We start from the raw sequence: 12,215 nt of genomic DNA, 5'->3' as shown, positions 1-12,215 counted from the left end.
TACAATTTTTAGTATATGGTACTTACATTTTGTTTCTTATTTAATTTTAGTTTCTTGGATAAAAAGATTGAAAGTAATTTGAATAAAATATTTAAAAATTCCTCGTAGACAACGTGAAGCATTACACGATTTTACTAATCTGTCCTGCTTTCCTAACATTATGTGATCTCATTTAAAATAAGTTTTTGGTCAGTTAAGTTTAAAATTAAAAAAAAAAAAATAGGTAAAAATCATCTGCGTCTCTTATTTTTAACGTTGATGTTTATTATCATGACTGCAAAATATTACAATATGTACGAAAAATACGAGAGCAATGTCAAAAAATGGCAAGCCGGAGCTGCAAGAGGAATGATACTGCAAAAGCCTGGAAAATTCTTGTTGCCAATGCATAAAATCGTCCCTAAGGATTCAGTTAAAGCCTAAATTGACCTAAGAAGCACTATAATTTTTCGAGAAAATTGGCTGGAAAGTTGCCGTGCTTTTCATATGGTAATGGCTGTCTTCTTACTTGAAATCCGATTTAATTTCAAAACCAAGAGTTTCTCCAATAAGTGGCATACACCGTTGGACAGATCTCGACGAGAGGAATCGGAATATGCCAAGAAAATATGTTCAAGCACTGTAAATTTTGGAGAAAATTGTCAAAATTTGAATTTTTTACTGTAGGAAGATCCTTTTTTATTATTGCAAATTGTTGAACAAATTGTTTATCGATCAATTGTTTATGGCATCCAACAATTCAAATAATTTTCAACTGTTGCCCAGTATCATTCCACTTTAACTGTGTAGTAATCTAGTAATTTACACAATAACATTTATTAATTAAGTATTTTTGCACTCGATCAAGTTGAAAATATTATTTGCTGTCTGCTTCGAAAAGATCCACTCAGGTTCTTCAAGTTTCATGAGCTCATTTATTTTTCTTGGATTTCATACTCCTTGTCACCGGCTAATGGTAGCATTAACCTAAGCTAGCCCTTCAAATAAATTGATTTAAAACAAATAAATTCTGCAATAACTCGAATAAGCCAAAGTGCGAAGGTTGATAGCCAGTCGGGCGCTATACTGACGGCGGCGAGCCAGCTTCGCCAGTGTAAGGATCAAGTGTATAGTGAGAAAAGATGCGGAGCGGGAAGGGAGGAGGGGAAGACGCGAGTTGGCGGTCGAGGGGCGCGGTGAGCCGGCCTCTTATGGTCCAACAGACTCGCAGGTGGATGAATTGTGAGGTGAGCGCGTCCGGAGCAGCACCGACGGCCCTCGCGTCGCGCATGGCCAGCACGTGCGTCCAGTGATCATCGAGATGAGTGTCTGCTGAGTGTCCGCGACTTATCCCACAGTGTGCATCGTTCGGACGCTCTCACAATGAGGAACAAGTGCATTTTCGTGTTTCTGGCCGCTGTCCTGCTCGTCGTCATTTGCGGCGTGGACGCCCAAAGGAAAGAAGGTGAGCGGGACAGGCGCTGTTTACCCCCTCTAATGACATTAATTTTTTTTTATAATTTTCGTTTCTTGTTGAAATAAAAATGAATTTCAAAATTAGTTTATTCTGACGTCGATTTTTTACTTAAAAATTAATTTGTTCAGTTTGTAAGTTATAAGAGTTTGGATGCCACATATGGCGGGATTTTTTTCCTAGAAAATCTAATGGTCAGCACAAAACCAACTCTCTGAATAGCTGAAAAAACATTAAGTTGTTTGTCATGCCCATCCCTCGACCCATAGAAGTCATAAATCTAGTGCGATCGTTGATTTTGCAGCAAAACCTTTTTCGAACTGCGCACTGGGTGTTCTAAAAGGCCGGCATCAAAGGGGATTTGTTGTTGCACAGCACGTGCTCGTCTCGTTTGACAAGACTTCCATCTGTCAATTTCTATGTACAAAAGTATTCAAAAGCACAAGGTTTTCAAATCTAACGTTCCTGAAGAACGCCATTGGCCAATTTTGATTTCGCTTTGATTGTTGACCAAAATGAGAATGGAAGATTGAACGTCGGAGGTCGTCATATTAAATGGGCTTTTTAGAGACTTCCGTGTTAATAGAGCCCTCCCTCTAGCACGCTTATCTTGACTAAAAAAAATATTAAAAAATAAACACTTATCTCTCCCAACAAAAAAAAATCAGCGCATCTGACTTAAAGAGAGAGAGGCACCCTCCCCCTAGGAAGTGAATATTCTTCCGGGTTATGAATCAGAAGCTGAACTTTTAATCTTAAATTTTTTTAGAAAAAATGACCTAGCTATTTATTAAAATTAACAAGCATAGAAAAATAGAAACAGACGGTCAAGATAACATTTAAAAGAAAATCTGTGCCATTTCGTTTTATTTGCTTTAAAATTCCAGCTTTTTATCAAGCGTTCAACCTATCAAATAATTATTTATGAACCCATAACCACATTCACAAGTTTAGAAAACACTGTCGCGGTGACAGGCCTAAGTTTCACAAACCTCACCAAACAATAACGTCCATAAAGTAAATATCCCCCAGGGATTCCGAGTGGCGGGCGAAAAAGAGCCTTAAAGGCAGGTAAACGAACGTAGGGGTAGCGATCAGGACAGGGGGTGGTTGCCATCAGCGGCAGCAGCAGCAGCGGGCGGGATGCATACCTGAGTCGTCGCCGCGCCAACAAGTGTGCTCATTGTTTGGCTAAATCAACTCCCCCGACCCCCTACTTGCACGCACGCTGCAGGTTCCGCCAGGTTGCTCCGGCGCCACTCAGACAAACCAATCTCGAGAGTGCATACGCATACCTCGGTGCAGATTGAGCTTATTGTTAGCCGCTGCTGGACCAAAGACGAAGGAATGCGTATTTTATTTTAGCATGAGTTGAGCAGTTTGTAACAAAATATTCTGTAAATTAAATAATTTCACAGGGCAATAATTGTGAGAATAAACATTTTTTATGTTTGTTACGCTGACTCATTCCATAATGCATTTTAATAATTTATGAATCTAGAAATAATCTCCCGCTGATCATGAATCGCATGGACAATACATATATGTCCGGTACTGCAGGGAACGAATGTGAAGATAAGAAACAACCGGAATGGACGAGGAAACACAAACAACAACATTCACCTCGGGCTGTAGCAATGCCAAACAGGCATTTCTGGGAGGATACATTTTTATTTCGTTTGATAAATAATCCCGACGAGCAGCTTACACAAAAAAAGATACCTTTGCCTGGCAAGTGAGAAATGACAGCAATTTTTTAACTGAAAAACAATCAACCAAAGGTCAAACCTTCTGATAGAGTTCTTTTCTGGGAAAATATTACATCGACAAAATTTAATCTCGAGTCTTGGGCAACGCGAGGAGAGGTTCAAGTTTCATCTCCATTCTCCTCGCTGATGAATGGACTCGGTGATTGTTTTTAATATCGGATGAATATTATCAGCTGGCTGCATCAGCGGGCATAAATTACGCGCGCGAGGGCATGTAATCCTTTGTGCATTATTGTGCTCTCTTCGGGTACAGTATATGCTCCTTTGTGTTGACATCCAAGCGACTTCCGTGCAAAGCTGCTTGTTGCTTGCTGCTGCTTATTTTACACGGGCAGAGGAGCTGTGCTCTCTCTCTCTCTCCTTATCCTCAAATACGTGTGCGCGCGCGGCTAATTATCTCCGAATTCCTGAAGTAAAAAGGATGGAAGAAAGAAAGTTCATCAGCACAAGCCAGCCTCTTTGTTTCTCGGAACGGCTGCTTTATTTTAAAATTAGAGAGAAGGTCGTGAAGGCGCATGAAAATTTTCCAAATCTGAATTTTCCGAGAACTTGTTGGCCGTCTGCCTATTTTCCTCGTAACATTGTTGTAATAATAATAATTGTCAGCATAGCGTCCCCGTGTGCGTTTTGTATTTTTTGAGACTTCATCAGATTTCATCTCACGTTTGCTGTTGCGTTTTTGTTGTGCTGCGTGCGTGCTTCCTAGAGTCGTAAAACGCTGACTCGCTGCTTTTTGTGTTGATCATGCTTTGATTTTACAACCCTCACACCTTGCGTACCTGACCGAAGGCTCTTCTCTACCTCTTTTATCCCTTGGAATTTGGAAAGTCAGTTCCGTAATTGTTTTCCGTTTGTTTGGGATACTATTGTGAGTGCGTTTTCACTTCAAATACCGACAGAAAATATAGATTTTCGAAGCATATTCTTATTTATTATTTGCACTTATTTTTTGACGATTTTTTTCAAATGACGTAATTTAAAAACTTCACAATAAATAATTTTGAGGAACAACGAATTAGTTAATAGACTCTCTGAATAGGCAATGGTTTGGATCAATGATTTTATATTTTTTTTTTATTTTTACTGCTTTAAAAACTGAAATATAAAATCTTTTTTAAAAAAATTATATAGCTTGAACAAAAATACTAAAATTTTATAACAAAAAATTAAATTTTTAATAGAAAATTCACCAGTTGCATAAACCCTAAGTGTTTGAAGCCGCCAACAGATGGCGCCACCGTAGACTTTCGATTTTAAGGCGCTTCCGCTGCGATTTCAGACTCAATCTAGCTACTGTGCATTCTTCAATTATTTTGCTAATTTTTGACGTGCTGAAAACCAAAATCGGTTCAGCCAATCGCCGTAGAATCGTGAAAAACTATTTTTTGAAATAAATAAATATTTTCCAACGTTTCTACGGCGAATGGCTGAACCGATTTTGGTTTTCAGCACGTCAAAATAAAAGCAAATTAATTAAAAAAAGTTAAATAGCTAGATTGAGTCTGAAATCGCAGCGGAAATGCCTTAAAACCGCTTAAAACAAAATTTTTAAAAGAAAGTCTGTGGTTGCGCCATCTGTTGGCGGCTTTGATAACTAAGGGTTTTTGCAACTGGTCAATTGCCCACTAAAACAATTTTAAACTACACATTTAATGTTCAGTTTTTTACTAAAGTTTAAATATGTTTAATTAGGACGACGCCGGGGGCAGCAACGGCATCGCGAGCGCATCTCCGTGGAGGCGGTGCAGCAGAAACGCCTGTTCAGGGACGACGAAGGACTGTTCCCGTCGATCCTGAACCTGGCGAGCACCGCCATGATCACCAGCAATGCCACCTGCGGCGAGAATGGCCCCGAGCGCTTCTGCAAACTGGCCGAGCACAGTACCAAGCGCGAGCCGCAGTGCTCTGTGTGCGACTCGAAAGCTCGCGAAACCGCCAGGAGACACCCTGCCGAGCTTGCCATCGACGGCACCCACCGCTGGTGGCAGAGTCCCACCCTGCAGAACGGCCTCCGCTTCCAGTGGGTCACGATCACCCTCGACCTCGGTCAGGTAAGACGGGAATTAAATTCGTGGTTTTTCTCAAACTCGTTGTTTGCTGAATTATCGAACTGAGAGGCAGAACTGACAATTATTTTTCTTGATTTTAAGAAATAATTTATTTTTTGTGGGAAGAAAATAATCCAAAGCGTCAAATAATGTCACCGGGCATTTTAAAAATATATTCTCATGCGTTTTGTATTTGTTAGCTACTTGAAATTTATGTTATCAAAGACCATTTCTTTTTATTTGAAATTATTGTGGAATTTTACAATTTAATCGTAATTACTCTCCTGAAATATACGCGCTCTAGGTGGGAGGGAATGAATTTTACTGTTTCATGGCAAAAGACTGACTAATTTATTTCACTCAATGGTTTTTTTGTGACACTCATATTAATTTGGCTGTTTTAAATTGATGTTTCGACGCATTCCAAAATCGCACCTGTCCATATTTCGGATTAATGGAATAAAAAATTATTTTGAATTGAATTTGAACGCACACATAGATAATATACCTCTTAATGAATATTTTTTTATTATTGAAATTCATTGAATTTAATTAATTTCCTATCGAAAATCCGAGGCGGTGACCGAATGCCCTTCTAACTTAGCGTCGCTGGGGTGCAGATTGTCACTTTTCCTAATCAGCTCCGTCCTATCGGAGTAGGCACCGTCAAACCCGACAAACTCCCTCGAGTACGAAGTCTCCGAGACGACCTGACCGCTCAAAGGGTGAAGATTGGTTTTGTTGGGGCGCAGCTCGGCGGAGGCGGCTCCAGGGTATTTGGGGTAGTCCTGCGCGTAAATCGACACGCCGTCCACTTTCTTATCGCTCAAGCCCAGCATGTCCGCTCGTTTGAATGGCTTCTGCACGCTGTCCTCTTTAATTTCGTGCCCTTTCAATGCACAAAAAAATTAATTTTAAACCTTCGTGTTGATTTTTTTTTACTAGCCTGGATAGTTTTTTTGGTAGAAGGTGGTTGACTCGAAATGCACTCCAGGGGGCTCCGCGTGCAGGTTGCTCGGGGTCCGCATCAGCCTGCCACGCCCCTGAAACCTGTCCACACCCCTGGTCGTCAGCACAGCGCGCCAGCCGCCTGAATTCTCCTCCATTTCGAATTTTTATCCAAAATTTACATAAGAATCAGCGTTGTTAAAAGAGTCCCATTGTTACAATAAAAGTCCAACAGAAGAAATTATTAATTGTAGTCAAACAAATAAAAAATGGGAATTGAAAAGTTCTTCAATCTCTTGAACTACTTCAATAAAAAATGTTCTCAACGATATTATATTCCAGCGCAGCTTGATTTCAAAACATTTAATATGCAAAAATATGATTACGGATTTTTTGCTCCCATCAAGAGATGCCGATAAATGTGAGGGCTCTTATGAAGACCGCACGTTCCCACGTAGGACTCGAGCGAAATTGCGCGCATAATAATGAAAAGCGGAGCATTTAGCACCGCTGAAAGGGCTATTATTATTATTATTGAGCAATGGGAGTGAGTGTGTCGGCGAGAAAAGCTCCTGGAATTGCACGAGAGAGAGAAGCAAAGCCGCTCGGCGGTCATGCATATTTATGAATTGTGACTTGATGTGTCTATACTTTATTTAAGCGCGGCTCGGATCCCTTTAATCTGTGCTAAGCGCTCTCCAAAGCAGCTCCGAAGAGTCACACACACACATAATGCATTCGAATTGGTATACGTTGTGTTGTTTCCCCTAATAACGTGCGGACGGTAATGGCCCGACGCTGTCTGCCGCTAGATTTACTGTCGCCGCCGATGCTCCCTGCTTGCTCTCACTCAATTCGCGGCCGAAATAAGCACGTTTTATTTAGGCGTGTGACAAAAATAGACGTGAACACGCGCGCCCATCAACCCTTTTTTCTTCTTCCCGCGGTGTCGATCGCTCAAACAAATCTGCAGCCGAGCAGAAAACGACCGAAAATCGCTGGTAAATTACCACTCCGCGCGCTTGGCTAATTGTTTTAGTTGGTCATGCACGTGTCTTCATTTTCCGCGGCAGCGGAACTCTGTTGATGCAACAGCTTGCATCCTTAATTAACATACTGGAAAGACATCTCTGTATTATTTTTAGCTTGGCGCTCTGTCATCGCTGCACTCCCCTTTCGCTGCTGCTGCTGCTGCTCTCGTTCCCTTCATAGCACGCAGTATGCAAATTTGGGCTTTTCAAAGACAAAGTAGCATTCTGCTGAGAATGTCTTTTTAAATAAAACTTTCGCATTAATTTGAAACATAATAACAGTTTTCAAGCCGCACAATGCTTCATTTTTAAACATTACATGATGTGCGTTAACCGTAAAGCTGTATTTAAAAAAATATTTACACGGGTAATAAAAACTATTTATTTTTTGTCCTCTAAGTAAAGATGAGGGTTTTATTTTTTAAGCTGAGCTCAGTTGATATCTTTGGTTCTACATCTACTGTAAATATTAATCATTAGTTCGGTATTCAATGTCCTCCAGCCTCCCAGCTGCAGAGGTTTATTTGACTATTCTCTTGAAGCTCTTAAAAATCTTATCAATGAAAAATTAACGTCTGTGCCGCGACACTCTTGTCCTCTTTCTGCGCTGATGGAAAAAACAAACAAAGGATTCCCCTAACGCAAGAACAAAACTCTTTCTCGGCGGCGGGTCTCTTTTATTTTTTCTCGGTTCTCATCCATCGCGGAACCTTTTTTCTCTTTCTCGTCGCCGCACAGCAGCGTCAAAGCACACAGGTAAATCGCTAACCAAGGATGGGAAACATTCTCTCATTTAATTTGTAAATAAATTAAACGACAGCCGCGAACGGAGAAATAAGTTTTCGGTTGAGTCGCGGTTATTGTTGTATTGGTGCACTGCTGGAGACGAAATTCCTTTGCCTCTTTATGAGACATTTGAGTACATTAAGCTACAAAAGGTATTTTTTGCGAAATTGAGATTGCTAATTTATTTTTCGTCCAGTTGAAAATTTCACAGGCTTCCCAAGATTATCAAAATCAATAATTTTAATTCGTTATGTATTCAATTTTTAAAGTACTGTGCAAACATTCTAAAAATCCTTCCCTATTTAAATGTCTTATGTTTTTTTTAAATAATTGTTTGTAAAAAATTAAATCCCTTGAATATTTTTTATTGTTTAGAATTAAGAAAAATTAGAAACAAACTTTTAGTAACTTATTTTACAATGAAGTCTTTTTAATTGAAAATTAAATTATAAGACATTAAAACTTAAAACCAGTTCGCTAGCTTGCTTTTTTAAGGCATTCTCAGGAGTGTTGAGGTAATGGGAGATATTTCAGGGATCTAATGCTATATGGCTGCCCACTGTTAGAAAATGGCAAAAGGTTGTTAAGAATAAAGCGACTCGAAATAGGTCAACGGGCTGGGAGGCACGCCGGCGCTGGTTTTACGTACTTTTCCGGTGGCTTTAGGGACAAATGTCTGGCGTTTCAATAAAATAACTTGGTACGGGGAGGCGAAAAGATGGCCACTTTGGGCCCAAGTTCCTCTCTGGCCTGCTCAGCGTTGTTGGGAAGTGCTGTGCGAAGGTTAAAAAATCATCAGAAGTAAAAAAAATTAATTTAAATTGCCCCTTCTTTGATCATTGTGTGTGGTGATTAAAAACTCCCGCGGCATCAGGTCGCAACACAACTGCAAAATCTCTATTCGGTCAGCAGCTTACATTCTCAGCCGTTCTCTTGTGTGTGTTTTAAAGCTTGGTGCATCTCGCATTCGTCAGGACCACCCGTGGTTTTCTTCAATAACACGCTGAATAGTGAGTGGTACAAGCATGTAATCAAGCGGGCCCCTTATTAAGCCGATTTATTCCCCCCGTGCTCGCTGCTTTGTTATTCGCGCAATTATCGGCCAAAGAAGCATGCAGGGAAGCAACACAATGCCCGTCTCCTTTGTGACTTCTGCACACTTCCTCTCGCATCGTTATTCCCGACGACAATCTGCTGCGTAACTCTAATTTTCCATCATTAAATGGCTACTTAATTCGTACGCAACGCAGCCTCTCAACATCATGGCAACGAGAAACCGTTTTACTTTCTGACAAAATTGTCTGGAATGCTGCGAAGCATCTGCTGTTTCCTCATTCATCGAATAAAAATGTTCAATTTTGAATTTAAATAAGTATCCATTTTCCTCCGCTTTCTGAGAAAGTTCCGCTTTGAGTGGCTAAAGGCAGCGAGTGTTTATTTGTTGGGCGAGCACAGGAATTCGGAGGTTCCTCTTCTTCGGTGCAGAGCCCTCTGCCGCACGCTTTTTTCTGGGAGAAAAGAACTGGAAATCGAAATGCACAGACCACACACACCCAGCCGACGGGCGGACGCTGGCAGGCTGAAATAATGCAGGCCGAGATTACACGAACTTTGGAGTCTGACAAGGCATCCCCGCCTTGTTATTTATTATCACCTGTCGGCACGTTTGTTGCGCCGCGCGGCTCTCAGGTAGCCCGTGCGCGCGCTTGAATTATGATGTCTGATGCTCCACCGCGGCTTTCGCCACGAGCGACAATTAGGGCAAATTTGATACCGCGCGCATTAATAGCCACTTTTCCTTAAACGACCGTCATGGTTCTTAATTGAAAAGGTTTGAACGGCAGAAATTGATTTCTGTAGTGGAATAAGTAGTCATTTTTTATGTTTGTTTTCAACTGAAAATATCTATTCCTCCCAGCAAATGAATTAAATTTTGGGATTTTGTTTTGGAAAATCTCTAATTTCAAATTTCATCTGCGTCGTCATCCACAGCACTAAATAAAACTGTTGATTTTATATCTTCAAATATTTTTTTTACTACAAATGGCACAATCAGTATAGTTAGTTAAAAGTCTGAGCGGAATACGAGATAAATTTGAAAAATAAAATTTAAATTGAAAATAAATAAAACCAGGCTTCTTCCTCGTAGCTTAAAATCGTCGTTTACTCATGATTAAGACGTACTTGATGACGTCGAAACTGGTCGAGAAATTAAAACGTCGATTTTAAGCAACGAGGATGAAGCCTGGTTTCATTAATTTTCAATATGAACACAACCTCGAGTGGTCGCCTATTTTATCAAATTTATATCTTGTACGTTCTTGGTACTGGACAGCATCTTCTTCGGTCCCTCTCAGGCTTCATCAGCAGAAATTCCCCTGCAAATTCAATTCAAAACCAGAGAATCAACTGCAGAGAAATAAGAATACCTCCGGTTAAATCGATTGATTGCTTAATTTTTATTTATTGTTGTTTATTATCATCCAAGTCAGCAGTAGTGCGTTAATGTTTATTCAATTAAAAAGAATTTAAGAACTTGACCTTCATTGCGATGCATCTAAAAAATCCACAAGCCCAAATTCCATCCATCTGTACAAAAAATTAAATCCGACTTTCTCCTTAAAAAAAACTTATTGGTAAATTATTTTTCCACTTTTCGTTTTTCTCTTTAAGCTCGATTAGCACACCATTGGCTATCTTGACACCGGAATGTCACGCTGACGGATTTTTTGGATAATATCCAACTATAGTCTCTTAAAAGTGCCAATAGAACAGGCCAACTCGCCTAGCGCCAGTTTCTGGCTGTAAATCAGAGAAGCGCACATAAAATTTTGACGCTTTTTGAGTTTCTGTGCGGCAGCGTTTCAACAACTCACGCTCGGGCTGGAGCTGTCAGCAGTTTGTATAAATAATGTCTTTTATATTATTTCAAAATGTCCAGAGCCTGCTCGTAAAGTCAGGGAACACGGGTGTTTTGTTATGAGAGCATTATTATTATTATTAAATTTTCCCGGCGCGCAGAGACAAGAGAGCGAGGAGGGATATTTTAATGAGATCCCTGCTCTTTAGAGAAAAAGCTGTCGCGGGTCGGGAGGATTCGGACGGAGAGCCCTGTGAAACTTTAGGAGCTCGAATATTTGAGTGACTGGCGCGGTGTTTTCCATTGCCACTGTTCTGCGGTGACAAGCAGACTGAGAGCGAGAGAGCGAGAGAGAGAACACTTGGAAAAGACTGCGTGCATGCGCGCTTAGCGAGAGGTGAATTTGATATTTGCAGCCAGATATAATTCATTACGCAATAGCGAACAGCATCACGAGAGAAAAAGATAATAACTTGATGTTGACGAGATGAATATTGAATTGCGTGCCGTTGGGCTGTCAGCGTTTTTCTGCTTGTTTGCGTTTTGCTGCCTGAAAAGGACAGGTCGAGCGGATTATTTATTTAAAAATAAAAAAATTGTATACTCTCCAGCCTCCAGCCGGGCAAAGGATGGCTTTTTATTTATTTTTTTAATTGAGTAAAATGACGACTCGTAATCTGCGGACTGATAAATTCACCTGCTCGTTTTGCGCGTTGGCGTGCGTTTTTCTCACGGTCGTGAAATTCTGCTCACGTTCCTCTCGCCACTTTTTTGCCGACGACCAGAGGCGCATCATTGTCCTCGGCATGATTTCTGTGAACTAAACAAGCGCGACGGAACGCGAAAAATTGCTGAGAGCGTACCGCCGGCTGGGCAAAAAAGTCGGCGAGATTAAGAGAAATGTCACAGCAAACGAACCACCCCCACCGGGCCATTGTCCTCTGCTTGCCGCGTGTTTGTTTTTGCGGCGACTAGAAAAGTAGAAATACGGAACGCTCGCTGAATTCAAATTGGACCAAATGTGGAGCACTAATATACTCCGACTGCTTCAATATGTGGAATCTTTAGAAGAAAAGGACTGGTATAGTTCCTGAATGCGGAAATTCATAAAATTTGTGTTTGGGAATTTGCATGCAGGCAAAATTCACACGAGAAAATTGGCAGCTAATTTTTTTCTCAAACTATATTTGGCTTCTGGAGATCATGATTTATGTCGTGGAAATGAGAATTTAGCTGGCTTTCAAGCGACAAAACGTTGGACTGACCATTAATGAGAAGAAGTGATTTTTTTTTAGTAATTTTCATTTACATATTCAGTGA

General features: G+C 40.6%; 1 protein-coding gene across 1 annotated transcript in view; it reads left to right on the top strand.

Annotated features, from left to right (window-relative positions):
• The first annotated feature begins 1,203 nt into the window (after window positions 1-1,203).
• wb (wing blister) overlaps window positions 1,204-12,215 on the top strand; it is a 43,915-nt gene continuing 32,903 nt past the window's right edge. The window contains exons 1-2 of the mRNA XM_065483606.1: window positions 1,204-1,444; window positions 4,915-5,273. Of these exons, the coding sequence (XP_065339678.1) occupies window positions 1,363-1,444; window positions 4,915-5,273 (441 nt within the window). The 5' untranslated portion in view covers window positions 1,204-1,362. The remainder of the gene's footprint in view (window positions 1,445-4,914; window positions 5,274-12,215) is intronic.

The sequence above is a fragment of the Cloeon dipterum genome, chromosome 1 (genome assembly GCF_949628265.1).
Source record: "Cloeon dipterum chromosome 1, ieCloDipt1.1, whole genome shotgun sequence".
NCBI lineage: Eukaryota > Metazoa > Arthropoda > Insecta > Ephemeroptera > Baetidae > Cloeon > Cloeon dipterum.
This window is presented reverse-complemented; position numbering and strand designations above follow the sequence as displayed.